Source organism: Cuculus canorus, chromosome 1 (genome assembly GCF_017976375.1).
Source record: "Cuculus canorus isolate bCucCan1 chromosome 1, bCucCan1.pri, whole genome shotgun sequence".
NCBI classification, from domain to species: Eukaryota; Metazoa; Chordata; class Aves; order Cuculiformes; family Cuculidae; genus Cuculus; species Cuculus canorus.
In genome coordinates this window covers 70,182,600-70,198,009 of record NC_071401.1, presented here as the reverse complement: position 1 = coordinate 70,198,009, position 15,410 = coordinate 70,182,600, and the positions used below count along the sequence as shown (strand labels likewise).

The following is a 15,410-nucleotide window of genomic DNA, read 5'->3' as shown; positions in this document are numbered from 1 at the left end:
ACAATTTAAATACTAATGTTGACAAATGCAATGCTGAACCTTCTTTTCCCCCAGACAGCCATATAAACAGAACATAATCTACTTTTTCTATTATGCTATTTCTGTCTTAGTAGGACAATCAGACAGAACAGAGTGATATTTTGGGAACAAAATTGTGACAAAGAATAGACTTTTTGATACAGACTGAGAATATCAGTTCTTTTATTTGGTGGCTGTTGTAAGGAATTCCTTGTTGATGGCAAAATGGGAAGCCAAACAATGGAGGACTATTAAAGAGAGGGCAGCAAGGTGGAAAAAAGAAAAATTTGAAAATGAGGATGAAAATCCAAGATATTTTTCTCAGAATAGGCCTTCTCTGAAAATTTAAATACATTGTGACAATACAAACCCTCTTCCAAAATTTGAAACCAGAAATAATTATTCACTCACAAAACCCCATAATGTGAGAGTTTGGATTTCCCCCATAGGTCTATGCCATACAAAATTCTGCTGCAGGCATAGGCTTTGCCCTTCAAGTGCAGCCCAACAGAATGTCGAAGGTGAGAGGAGGGAGAGCTGGTGTTCCTCCCATGCGGCATGGGCTGCAGCTGGATCCCATCTCCTGCCAACAGTACGGTATCTCCAGGCTGCAATGACGGATTTTAACTTCCAGCACTTGGCTCTTCTATTTATGGATTAAACAGTTTCATTTTGCTGGGTGACTGATGCCAAAGGGAAGGTCATGGTAGCTGGTGCTGGGGGGGACAGCAGGAGTCCAGACAACTGCCAGCAGGACCATCCCTGTTCCACCATCTCCTCCTACCCATGTGGTCCTCTCCACCCTGCAGATAGGCAGAGCCACTGCTGGTGGGTGTTCATTGCTGCAGCCTTCAGCTCCCGGATGGAGCTGGCGTTTGTATGGGTTATTTCATGCTTTTTACTGTCTCTGCCACCCCTGAACAGGAGGCATCCAGTCCCACTTCTGCCTCTGACACTGTGCTCCTGTTTATCCTTTGGATAGTTGCCTGTCTCTGGTGCACTGGGCGAAGCAGGGATGCAGCCTGCAAGGGAGAACCCCCCCTAGGACAGGGCAGCTCTCCTCGCCGGCCCCTGCGTCACTGCCACAAAGCAACATGATGGAAGGGGCAGTAATGTAATAGGCATGTCTGCAGACATACGTTTTCTGGTTTGGCCTGATGTCATAAACCTTCAAAATAAACAAATTTAAAGGAATTAAACACACAGTATGGGTTAGCATGAAAATACCTGTGCAAATGGGAAGAAAGAACTGTATGGGTTAGTGTGAAAATATCTGTGCAAAATGGGAAGCAAGAATTGCAGTATAAAATCATATTTTTTTTCTAAAATTTGAGTCAATTATGTTTCTGTTGCTGTACCAGAACTGAGGCTCTTCTAATTGACTGAATACACTCAAATTAATTAAGCACTGTCCAGGTTGGAAAAGGTCATTGAAAGTTCACAGTATTTAATAAATGGAATCTTTACCTTCAAAATATTTGAAATGTGCTGCAATTAGTTTGTTTGGATGATGACTTTGGAGACTCTCTAATATTCCTGGCTGAGCATTTGATAGCTAAATCTCACACTTTAAAGATAATATTTACACAACCATTTAAAACTTCAGTCTAAAAGACAATAATTAGCACCTGCCATGCAAGCAATTTTCCTAAATTCTCAGAAACTCATCATCTCTGCAGAACCTTTAGAAGTGGCCATGAACATGAAAAGTGATTAAACAACCACATTGAAAGGAAACAATTTTACATTTCTCTTCAATGATAATGATAATTTTAGGAGGACTTAGACGTATAAATACCTTAGTAAATGTGACATTATGACAAATTCTGTATTTGAAACAAGCACAAAAACTTTCCAAATGTTTTCACTCTGGATTGTTTTCAGACCTTATGTGGCTTCAGAGAAATAAGGACATAATAAAATAGATCAGATTCAATACAACCATGGGAATTATGCTCCTCTCTTATATTGTTATCTTTGATATTTATCTATCTATCTAGACTTACAAATAAAAGGTCAAAGACCTATTGGCTCTGAAGCTGAGTGGCACGGACTGGCTTATGACCTCACTGCTTAGAGGTCACTCCCTACGAAGGAGATTTGTCTGGGAGAATGCTGTGAGAGGAGCAACGGGATAAAGAGTGAATGCAGGGCGGGAGCTGCACCATCTGGCCTCTGCCAGTCTGCACTGTTGAACTAATAGCTCCATTCCTAATTTTGTCCACCTGCTCTAGCAGGCTCTCTTTTATTGTGAAGAAGAAACATAGATATTGTTGTCTTGTTTATGAAGCTACTTCTAGCAAAGGCTGCTATGAAGAAGGGTTGCATGATTAACCTCAAATCTGCCCTAAAATGCAGATGTCTGCTATAATTGTACCAAGTACAATTTATTTATTTATTTATTTATTTATTTATTTTAAAAAAGTGTTTCAGAGGTAAATGTTGTTGAATGCAATAATGGCATTTTTTTGGAAAAAGGACAACATATGAAGTATTTTTAACAGTGTCTATTAGATGTTTTCTACAGAAAAATACCTGTTTTTTACCTCATTTTGATATTATGGTCGCTTTTTTTGCCATTCTAGGATTTTTTTTTCCTTGATATTGTCATTGAAATTCCCCTGTTAATACTCTTGCACTTCTTTTTCATTGTTATTTTTGAACAGTAAGTACAGGAATACTAGGACACACGCCTTTGAAAGAGGCTGAATAGTATGTTGCGCTATGTAGATGATTGTTTTCTCTATTTTATTAGATGACATCAGGAGGAGAATTTTAACAGTCTTCCTGAACTGTTGTACATCAACCTCTAAAAGCGTGCTAATAAGATATTATGCTAGTTTACACTTTCTTAGGAAATCTTGGATTTTAAATCAGTACAAAATGAAGTGCAGCCTTGTTACTCTGGGTGCTATTATTGGGTTATAGTGTTAGGAATGTTTTACTCTTTTGTTTACTGTAGCGCTGGAGAGATTTTTCTCCCTTGGTTCTGGAGAAAAAAACATGTTACATTAAGAATATTTTGTTTAAAGTATATTTGAATAAATGAGATTTTTGTTACAGTTTACTCATTAAAATTTGTCTTGAGATGCAAATGGGTGCCAAAAAGATTTTTCTTTGCAGCATTTATAACACTGACATTTCCCCTACCATCATGCCTGGAATCAGTGGAATATTTGCATAATAGAGGAGGAAGATTTGTTGTTCTCTTGCTTGTTCTTAGTTTAAGTTGTAAAAACTCTCACGAAATTGCATTTCTGTTGTGATGTTAGGCAAGAAAACCAGGAGTTTTCATTAAGAAAATGGAAAACACATTCAGTGAATATGAAACTTTTTTTATCTTTTATTTCCTTCAGAGTATTGCAGCTCAGTTGTTCACAGCATTACATTTTTATCTTGAAGAGATGTGTGCTTTGGACTTTTGGAATCACATTTTTATATGCGCAATAGAGCATGAACCACTTTGAAATAGTCATTACTTTCAGAAAGATTAAATGTTAAGTCTGCTGTATTTGGGAACTTCAAGCATTGACAGTCATGCCTACATTAACAAAAGTTGCTTGTGTTCTAAGCTAAGGCTTAGAAGATTACAAGATCTTTAAAGAATGCATGGTGAAAAGGTCTACGGTGCAACACAATGGTGTGAACATAGTGTGCACTGCTGTATCTAGCTTTAAGCTGTCTAAAAGAGGTAACGATAAGAGCAAAGGCATTTTTAGCACATATTAACCACTGGATTATATCTTCTTATTTGTTATCTTTGCTGGTGTGAGATAAAGCTTGTATAATTAATCTGATTTTTTTTGCTCAGGATTTTGGGTTGTCACCTCCCACTCAGAATTATTCTGGTTGTTTAACAAGAAAACCCTGGAAAATGGACAGCCATCAGCTTATCCTATTCTGCCTTTTGGAGACTTTCTGCCTTTGTGCTGAAATTTAGCATGATGAGATATTAGGCGTTATAGTACATGAAAAATTGCAGTACTGAAAATTTATGGATAGAAGCAGAGAATTCTGAAATGTGGATGTGAGAAAATCCTGTCTATAAATCTATAAAGGTATTTCAAGTGTTAGCAGATTGTGAAATGGATTCCCATTATTTACTAGGCATTTTTGTTCAGTTTGCTGGATACAAGGCAGGTAAAACTTTTTAACAATTTGTAAAACTCCTGCCCTTTCTGTCAATGTCTTATTGATTCCTTTCTCAAGAAGAAAAAAGAAGTGCTAGGTAGGGCACATGAGGTAAAATTTATGGGTTTATGGCTGATTTCAGATTTGTTTCCCATCTCTCAATGTAGTAATCATCAAGGAGTATAGTGCAAGATAAAAATGTAAGTTTGTCAGTCTCAGATAAACATTATTTCCATGTAACACTGTGACTAACACTGTTAGACCATCAGTGATTTTTGGCTAAGTGACGTCAGAAACAGTTCCTCCTGAGACAACGTAGATCTCAGTCACCCAGCCAGAAGGGATGTTTAAGCCAGTGTAGAAGTAATAAATTACTCTTGCTCTACCTTATCTTACTAATTTTAAAATGTTAAGTAGAGCACATTCTCTCTAGAAGTAAAGTATTTTCTGCTCCCTGAATTGCTGCACATAGTTATAATTTTTGCTTTTTCTTTGCTCTAAAATGGCAGATATCTTCTGGAAAATTCTTAATTACTAGAAATTAATTTCACACCTCCAAAAGCAGTAAAAAAAGTATAATCAGGATGACAGAACATTACTATATAAGGGAAACAGTATGATACTTCGTCCTTACATGAAACTGATATATTTGGCTTTGCATTTAAAACTCTAAACCAAGGAAAGATGCCGATTCTGTTTCTGCTCTGAATCTGTAGGCAGTGGAACGTTTAGGCTGTTGTCTTGTTAAAACAAAATCTTCAGATTTCCTATTGACAGGGGAATGAGAGAAACTTAACACAATGAGCATAGCCTCCAGTAAGGGACATTTGAAGCATATATAGTATTTATCTGACAGATTGAAATCTCCTGGAAGAAAAGTATTTCTTGCCTATTGTGTGTGTCAATTCTATTTCAGTCTATTGTGTACGAAAAAGAAAATATTTATGAAAATGACATTTTGTTGTATGCAGCAGAGATATGGAGCACTTTAGTGCGTCTTTACAATGCTGAATCCTGGCCTCAGCAGCACAGGGGATTTAGGAGATATAAAATATGTTATCCACAGAGACACAGGGTCTGAATGTAGTCTCTGTGGAGGAGTTTCATGCCCTTTCTAGGACGTGGGAAGGGGAACAGAAGCAACTGATGAAATAATTGTGCCATCTTCTTTGTACTTCTGCTTCATCTTTCGTATCCATGACACAATATAAACCCTTTAGTCTCTTAAAGTGTTCAGGATGCTGTCAGTTCACTACAGCTATATGACAACGTCTGGTGTGAAATCTGTCTTCTCCTTCCCTGAAAGCATATTCTGTGTGCTGCAGAGGCTGGTGCTAAGCACTCAGCCCCAGGTGCCACGATGGGGAGTGGTTTATTTCTCTCTGTGAGCCCTTCTGAAAAAAGGATTTTGCTCCGTAGTCCTCAGCCTCCTCATGGCTACAAGCTAAAAGTTGTCCAAGGCTGACACTTGTCAGGATTCATTTCACTCGCTGGCTCTTGTGGATCAATGCAAGGAGGAAATAGGGAGGAAAGCCAGACGTGAGGGATGGGAAGAGAATTCAATCCAGCCTTGCAGCATCGCAGACAATACAGTCACGCAAGCTGTTACCTGAAATGAGCATGCTTCATGTTAGAAAATGATTTGTTGCAGCTGAATTAGAAAGCTGTTCTGCAGTGTCAGCAGAGCAGCACATTGTCTTTTTTCCCAGGGATCTCAAAGGCAATAAAGATCAATGGGGTGATATTATGAGGTGTAACAAAATGCTGAATTTCAACCCAGCTATTCTCTTTGAAAAGTCTGGTAAAGCTTCTGTATAGGATGCCAAAATTTCTACTGGACAATTTTATTTCTTTTGTGGTGATGTCTCCAAATTGCTTTTAAAGTTCAACTATGTCAGCTCTTAGGTCACAAAGCTCTGTTAATCCTGATTTTTTTTAGAAGTGTTTGATCTCCATCATATTTAAATTCCTTTCAACTAACAGTCAGACCTAAGAACTCTTTTTTAATCTCAGCATTTTAGTTTACTTTCTTGGGTGATGTGATTTTTCTTTTCATAGAGAGATTAGTTTAGTAGTTTCCAAGCAGCACATTTCTTGTGGTGTATTTTTTTTTGTTTGAGAAGCTTCTCATTGTGGCATTTCACTGATAAAGCATATTTTTTTTTGCTCTGAAATGGGTGTGATATTCAAAATGTAGAAGCAAGTGACTTTGTAAATCTTTGAAATTGTTTCTAATAAGGCACTTTCTTAAATACAAGTTCAATTAACATATGATGGAGACATACATATTTAAAATTTAGAGTTTATGAAGATTTTTGGAGTTCCTATTTTTATTTTTCTAATTGATATATTTATATTAATTAATAATATTTTTCTAATTAATAATTCTAATTGGCAATTAGCTCTGTGACTGAGTATCTCTGCAGAGAATTTTTACTGACATATTTTGCCTGGTAGCTGGACAACCTTCTTCATGGTGTGGGCACATTGCTGCCAGCCTAAGAAAAGCTTCCTATCCAATGCTTTTGTTAAGACTAGTTTGAATGCAAAAGTAATTTCCCTTTTCCTAGTAATCCTGGGCTGAGTATATTCTGTCCACCTCTGATAAATGTATTGTTCCTTAACTAGCTGTTTCTCAGTCATTTCATTTTTCAGAAGTTAATTTTTTTCCAGTCAGATTTAGGCTTTGCTATTTTGGCTGATGTAGCTTCAGTATTTCTACAGCTTAATTGCTTTCAGCTTCCCACCTCTCGTTAGGTTGCTTTAGACACCATACAAAACTGGATACTACTTTTCCATACTTCCTGAGCTGCTTAATGGCACATAGTCGTTATTGAGAAATTTCCAGACCAAGGCCGGTCCACCTTGCTTTTAAGGACTCTGATTTTTCTGGCCAAAATTTTCTGATTTTTCTTTTTGGAAATAATCTTAGAGGTAAGCCATATAAAAATTAGATTTATCATCAGTTTTAAATGGCTATAATTAATGAAACACACATGGAGGACATAGACTTTATATACTTTGGCGTCAGGTCTTCTAAACATTGAGACTGCAGAATTTCAATTTGTTTTTCTCGTTGCTATTTGTAAATTTCCTAGAGTTATGAATATTGATTTCATCCTTCATAGAAATGTCTTCTGTAGCTCTGAATCTTGACTTGATGCCCAGAGGCCAGTCTTTCTAAGCATTTATAAAAATTGACTTGTAAAGTCTGTCTTGCAGAGATGTCAGATGTTTGACTGGCTGACTTATTATGTAAGCAAACTGAATGAAAAGATATTTACCTCTGTGGTATCATATTTTACTGTCTGATTCTTAAAATAAACTTATTCCAATGTCTGAAGAATCTTCTTTCTAATTTCATAAAAGAAATGGCAGTAGTAGAATTATAATGAAAGGCCAGTGAATGAACAGGCATACAGTTTCATCTTTTAGTGGATAGAAAGTAGAAAAGGCAATCTGCTTTTAAATCTGCTTTTAAATATCAACCAAGGTTGTTTTTCTTTAGTTTGTGAAGCAGAAACGTATTTTTAATAGGATCAAATTATAATTCTAGGCCTGCATATTTATGTTTTGAGATTTATTTAACTGCCTGCAAACTATGGATTTCTTTTTGCAAAAGAGCACTAATCTTTATCTGGCTGTGAAAGTTCTTTATGATTTTAATCAGTTTCTTGTGTCGTGTGTCTTTTTATTATGCCCTGTGGTGCAATAGAGAAACATACTTTTTCCTTTTTTGAACCAGAGACGTTTCAGCTGGGACTTTTTCACATAAATTCTTTTAGTGGGAGACAATATGGAAGAACACTCATATAAAGTAGCAAGTTCCAAATAGTCTTAACACACAGGAGGTAATATCAGCTAATGCTTCATAAGAAGCTGTTTTTATTTTGTATTAGCATTACAGAAGGGTCTATAGGTAGCACACAGCTATTGGGTTAAAGGCAAATCACTATAGAGATGTGGAGGTGTGACATACGGACATTCTATGTCTAGAGTCTCTGGGAAAGCAGTGGATGCTCTGAAAATTCAAATTGGACAACCGGAGCTATCCAGGGCTTGGACCACACTTTTTTCCAAGTATTACAGGGCTGGTCTGTCGGGATTGCCTATTCAGACAACCTCTGCTCTATGAATATAAGACAATTCCTTGTTATGAGAGTACTTGGATGTGAACCCCCTTGGGAGCCCCAAGATGAACAACTTCTTTTGGACAGGCTTGTCATGATCGCTTTGTAAGATCTCACCCCATAAGCTAACATTGATCCACTATAGTGTGTGTAACATGGAATCATAGAATAATTCAACTGAAAGGGGCCCTGGAGGTCATCTAGTTCAAAACCCTACTCAAAGTATGGCTGACTCAAAGGTTTAGAGTGGGTTGCTACTATTTACTCCTATTGCTAAAGAGGTAGCTTTTTAATATATTCTGCTTAACTTTTTCAAGAACCCCTTATTTAAACAAAATGTAAAGAGATATGGTCATTAATTAAATAGGCAGAAAAGCAAACAATATACTGACATATATTTTTATTGTAGAAGAGTATTTGTGAATTTAGATGAATACCGGGTTCAGATAGAATTGTTTTAAGAAACTATATTGTCATCAGTTTAAAACAAAAGCTTGGCATTAAAATTTAACAATTTCTGTGATCCAGTGTGATATAAAATGGATTTACAGTGATGAAATTAAAGGCTAATGATTTAGGTGGGTTCTTTTGTTTTGTTTCAGTTCGTGTTTTTTTTTCTTTTTCCCATCCACGTCAGGAACACTAAATGTATTTCAGAGTAACTTGTAATGCTATTTTTTTGTTATCTAAATCACATTGTACTGTGGCTCGTCTCCTTGAAACAGATGAAATACAGCATATACTGTACTGGTAACTTACTTTATCGCTTTATATTTATTATTGTTTGTTAAAGTACAAATAGTTGAATACTTTTCTCTGTAGGTGTTATAGGAAAATAACTGATTTTAAATTTAGATTTTCATTTTTATTTCCAGGGACTGGATTTTGCAGCCTTCACAGGGCATATGTTTGTTGGCATCTGCCTTGTTGTTCTGGTCTCCTTTCCTTTTCTCAGACTTCTTTACTGGAACAAAAAACTTTACAATAAGGAGCCGAGTGAAATTGTTGGTAAGTGTGAACATGAAAACATTTTTATTTTCACTACATGAATTTGTGCTAAATAGAAACTGAATAGTGCTTACTACGTTTCTATTAAGTTGCCTTCAGAGGGAAGTACTTTTTTTCAGTCTCTGAACATTAATTTTTTAACTAATAATGTAGATTTTACTTTTAGTCGTGATATTTTATGCCTGTTAGAAATCAATGTTTTTCTGGTGCTAAGGTTTAGGTGTTGACATGAATTATTAAATATCTTTCAAATTTATAGGGATATCTTGCATAGGCTTGAATAACAGGGCTTACAGTATCACAACAAATAACATCTGTTCAAGGTGCTGAGTTCACATCCTAGCTTTAGAAACATCCTAGGCTTCCCTTATGACAGGCACAGTGCACTGACGCATACCCTCACCACTGGTTTTCTTCCGTTGGACTTTTTTCAGCAGTCTTTTCCTACTCTGTAGTCAGCGAAGGACATTTCATCAAAAGTAGAACTTTCCAAGTTCTTTCTGGCTGTGACTCTTCCAAACTTAAATGTCTCTGGTGTGCAATTTTTATAATTCACTAGGACTAAATATATGTCTTTTTAAGTTTGATCACCACAGTAGTCTCTAGAAATCTCGGTAAAGCTGTCTCAATGGCTCTTGAGTATGTTGGCCCCCTTTTTTCTTTACACGTTTATGCCTTTCTATTCAGCAGTTTTGAAGTTTTCATCATTGTTCTCAGGCTTCTGTTTCAGTGGTGAAATAATAACACCAAAATATTCATGATTTCTTTACAAGGTAAGAAATAATTCACTAAGTACAATTTCTTAGCAAGCTTGGTACAAAGATAGCCGAGTATAACTCTTTCTTCATTGGCATTGATGTTTTTTCCACTTTTGGCTGCAGAAGACTTAGGATCCAGGCTTCCACTTTACCACATAACAGGTGTTTTCATGTGCTGTATGACATATTGAACCTGTGTGTGGGGCCTGTTAAGCACGGGGAGGACAATTTTTGAATAGCTGATATAAGTTGGTTAATTTGTAATCTGTGGATAAAGATAAGCCCTTCTAAAGACTAATGTAGCTGTCTACAATAAAACAGAGTATTGCAGCTCCCAAAACTGCACTTCTCTCTTTTGAATATGAGGGGAGTCCAAGGTGACTAACTTCTATGATTCTGTGATTCTCACTCAGTGATAGAGATGTTCACGATGGGTAGATAATTCAGGCAAACTGAGTTCCACTTGTAGTGACTTGCCTTCTTTTCCCAGGGAAAGTTAGCTTTTGGAGTAGGATTTTATTAAAAACACAGAAGTGATAGTACTCTCTACAGTGGGTTGTACCAAGTCTCTTGAATCTATTTGATAGAACGGTCAGAGAAGACACTAATGCTTAGGAAGTTAGCTCTTGTGCAAACATTTGGTTTTGAGGGACTTCAAGGCCCACTCAGCACAAGGCACACTCAGCTTTAAGGGCCAAAGGCTTTCCCAGTAGAAGGAACCAAAATGGTTTTGAGATGTTTCAGAGGTGATACCAACTGAATGTTTTCTAAGAGAATTAAGGAGAATTTTCCTTCCATATATTTGCTTGGTATGAGAGATGCATTTTCATTACTGGACCATTGCACAACAGCTGAGGCTTTCCGTGCCCTTAGAGATTAGATCCTGAGAGCAAGAAATAAAACAATGAACTCAGTCTCTGAAATGCACAGATATTTGGTGCAGTTTCTGACACTACAAACAAAGATTTTTCAGAATATTCTTTTCCTGCCTTGTACCAGGGAAGCTGCTGTAAAAAGTCTTCCTTAACTGGTAAATAAATCTATTGATTATATACTTCTGGGTCAAAAAAAGAAAATACTTTATTTACCAACAGACAAAGAAGATGAGACACTTTTATCTCATCTCAGTTTACACTACAGCATTTTCCATTCAAATAGCTAGAATTTTATCTTAGGTGTTGATATCTTCAGAGAAAGTAAGTCACTGAAAACAGGTAGCGATAAAATGCAGAAAGGGATTTTTTCCTCTCATAGCCATAGATGTGTCTTAAATTTGTCAGTTTTAAGTAATTAATAATTAAATAATTAAATAATAGTTAAATAATTAATAATTAAAAGACTTTTTTTTTTTTTTTTGTGGGCAGGCATCATTACCTAAAAGAATTATCCATAAAAAACTTAATAAATAAGCATTGTGAACTGTGTATCATGGGTGAGTGATTTTCCTTCTTGTCTGGTCAAAATTACTAGTTTTAAAACAGGTGAAAAAAGTATCAGATAAACAATACTCACTCCAAAGTTGTCCCCAGCTGACTACTGAAATGCATAATCTGAACAGGTGAGGAGCTGGCTTATTTTCGTATTGCTCCTTCTCTTCTTTACACTGGTGGATGAAAAGCTGGACATGACTGGCAATGTATGCACACAGTCTAGAAAGCTAATTCTATCCTGGAGTCCATCAAAAGTGTGGACAGCAGGCCTAGGGAGCTGATTCTGCCTCTCTATCAAAATGCTAAGTATAGAACAAGTTCCAACCTGTTCTACACAGGACTCAATAATGAGAACCCTTTATGGAAGAAGTAATCTCTGGGAAAAGAATTATCTTTTTGTTGGTGAGGAAAGGAACTCTTGCAATCTCTCAGATAAAACCCTTCATAATCATGCATCATAATAAAAAATGAGTACTTTTCTTTGTTGCCTGGAAATATATTATTAAATCTATCATGAAGCACATGCAAGAGAACCGGGTGATCAGGCCCAGTCAACAAGGGTTCACGAAAGGCAGGTCTTGCCAGACTAACGTGATCACCTTCTATGACAGAGTGACTTGACTACTGGATGAGGGAAAGGCTGTGGATGTAGTCTTCTTGGACTTCAGTAAAGCCTTTGACACAGTTTCTCACAGCATTCTGCTTAGGAAACTGTCAGCCTCTGGCCTGGATGGGCGCACACTCTCCTGGGTTGAAAACTGGTTGGATGGCTGAGCCCAGAGAGTGGTGGTCAATGGAGTTAACTCCAGCTGGAGGCCAGTCACAAGTGGGGTTCCTCAGGGCTTGGTACTGGGTCCAGCCCTGTTCAATGTCTTTATCAATGACCTGGATGAAGGCATTGAATGCACCCTTAGCAAGTTTGCGGATGACACTAAGCTGGGTGGAAGCGTGGATCTGCTGGAGGGTTGGAAGGCTCTGCAAAGGGATCTGAACAGGCTGGACCGCTGGGCTGAGAACAATGGTGTGAGGTTTAACAAGGCCAAATGCCGGGTCCTGCGCTTGGGGCATAACAGCCCTGTGCAGTGCTACAGACTGGGGGAAGTCTGGCTAGAAAGCTGCCTGGAGGAGAAGGACCTGGGGGTGTTGGTTGACAGCTGACTGAAAATGATCCAGCAGTGTGCCCAGGTGGCCAAGAAGGCCAGCAGCATCTTGGCTTGTATCAGAAAAGGCGTGACCAGCAGGTCCAGGGAGGTAATTCTCCCTCTGTACTCAGCACTGGTGAGACCACACCTTGAATACTGTGTTCAGTTCTGGGCTCCTCACACACCACAAGAAGGATGTTGAGGCTCTGGAGCGTGTCCAGAGAAGAGCAACAAAGCTGGTGAGGGGGCTGGAGAACAAGTCTTACGAGGAGCGGCTGAGAGAGCTGGGGTTGTTTAGCCTGGAGAAGAGGAGGCTGAGGGGAGACCTTATTGCTCTCTACAACTACCTGAAAGGAGGTTGTGGAGAGGAAGGAGCTGGCCTCTTCCCTCAAATGATAGGGGACAGGGCAAGAGGGAATGGCCTCAAGCTGTGGCAGGGGAGGTTCAGGCTGGACATCAGGAAAAAAAATTTCATGGAAAGGGTCATTGGGCACTGGAATAGGCTGCCCAGGGAGGTGGTTGAGTCAGCTTCCCTGGAGGAGTTTAAGGCAGGGGTGGACGAGGTGCTGAGGGGCATGGTTTAGGGAGTATTAGGAATGGTTGGACTCGATGAACCAGTGGGTCTCTTCCAACCTAGTGATTCTATGATTCTATGATCTTTGTTATTCAGCATTTTTTGAAACTTCCAAACATTCTTATTCAAATAGATTTAATTTGCTTTTATTATTTTCTTATTTTATAATAAAAGTCATAGCTCCATAGACATTTCCATGAATAGCTAGAGCTATTAATAAGTATGCTTAAATTATCTTTAAAAGTGTGACCTTGCAAGGTGTATTGAGATAAATAACATCTAAACAGTCAGAAAATACATTGTGCCAACTGTGAGCAATTTTGATCCTGACATAATAACATCATTTTGTAAATATACATTTGAGAAAATAGTATAGTTATTTTCTTCTTTCATCTATAAAATTTTAAGCATATGTTTTGGATTTTTAATAAATGAAGTATACATAGCAATATTTTGATAATTTGAATAATACGATTTATTTATTGACATAATATTTGTGCCACTGAAACACTATAAACTTTGAAGAGGCTAGTATATTTCCCTCAATTCATCTCTGAGTAATCTTTCTTCCTTGCAGCTTAGTATGTTCTGATATAGCAAACTCCAAATCAATATACCATGTCCTCTTTCTTGTAATTAGCTGCTCCTCCACTGGAAGTTACTGAGTATCTGCTTAATTAGAGCAAGTGCTTCATTTTGTATTGAAATTTTCTGTGAAAGAGAAAGCGAAAGCAACAAACACAACTCCATTAGGAGGTAGCTATTGTAGTCTGGATTTGCAGAATGGGATCCAAGGTGCTTTCTTCCATCTCAGGTTACAATGATCCTGTGATAACTTTGAACAGCTTGTTTAAATCAACTGTTTTAATCAGCTAAACATCAATCTTCCCTCAGCATGCCCCCAAATAGCAATTAAGCAAGATATGTGAGACTTAATTGGTATATTGTTCTCCCCATATTTTCTTCACTGTATGCCATATGCTTTATGATTTTATTTTCCCGTTGCTTTGGGCTACGTAGATTATTTAAAAGAAATAAGCACTAATTTTAAGAACAGATAATACTATTGTTCTGATAACATTGGCAGATAAATTCAAGTTGTGTGTTACCACTGTCTTTAAATTGTTGGCTTTCAGACTGACCTGTAGCACCTGTACAGCAGAAAAAACATTGTCTCTCTCTAGAAGCCACTATCTACCTGCAGTAACTTGAAGAGAGGCATATTACAAAGGAAAAAAGAATCTTAAGAACTCGTTCATAAGAGAGAAAATAAAGTTCTTTTTACAAATGAAGGGATATTTTGAGGACTTTTTTTAAGTGCTACTTTTAGCTAATAAACCCATACCTTGGTCTATGGGATGCACAAAAAGATGCTGGGATTAAAGTAGCAAGTTGAGAAGATTTAAAAAGCATATATGTACTTTCCCAAAAGAATATATAAGGGGAAATGATAATGCATGAGTGTAAGAGGCATTAAAATTATTGTTCTTCACTCCCTCAACATGAAACCAAAGTTTTTACTTCCCTTAAGGTTTAACAATACATTATTTAATCCCTGGGAATCATGACAACACACTGTTGTGTCGCTATCAAGCTGTGGAGATGTGGACCTCAGTGTTTGGGAAGGTGGCTTGTGGTCTAGTGCTAAGTAGTAGTGTTACTATTTTTGCCAAAGAGGAAGAGCTTTCTCTTAGCATGACAACTGATTTGGCACCAGCTCCTTGTTTCTCCTGTGTTGCATGCTCCAGTTTCTGATTGTTTCGCTGACTGAAAGAGAGACCCACTGTTGAAACAAGAGTAATGTTGCCAGGAGAGGGGGGAGCATATTATTCCCTCTGGTGTAGTTCACTGTCTGCAGCAGCTGGGAAAATACTGCTATATTAGTATGATAGTCAGTATGTAAAGCCTACAACAGAAGAAATCTTCTATTTAATCACAGTAATCTGTAAAGTGCTTAATGTGTAAAAGCACAGTGCTATTTCCCCACAACGTGAAATGTGGTAACCACACGAGTGAGAAAATCTGTTTCTTTCTTCCATGTGGATCTTTACAGCTGCTTCTGTAATAGAAGAAAAGGGAGAGGAGGAGGGCAAAAAGGGACGCAATATTTGCAATGGAAAATGTAGAAGGTCTAGAAGAGGAAAGAAGTAGGGAAGTGATAATTGAGGGTTGTCAGATATGTGCAACAGATAGAATTGTGCTGGCTGCAGACTCAAGAT

General features: G+C 37.6%; 1 protein-coding gene across 4 annotated transcripts in view; it reads left to right on the top strand.

The window, feature by feature from the left end:
• The window catches only part of OCA2 (OCA2 melanosomal transmembrane protein), a 188,547-nt gene that overhangs the window by 88,532 nt on the left and 84,605 nt on the right, over positions 1-15,410 (top strand). For all 4 annotated transcript variants that reach the window (XM_009568932.2, XM_054079259.1, XM_054079270.1 and 1 more), the window contains one exon: positions 9,155-9,287. In XM_009568932.2, coding sequence (XP_009567227.2) covers positions 9,155-9,287 — 133 coding nt within the window. The remainder of the gene's footprint in view (positions 1-9,154; positions 9,288-15,410) is intronic.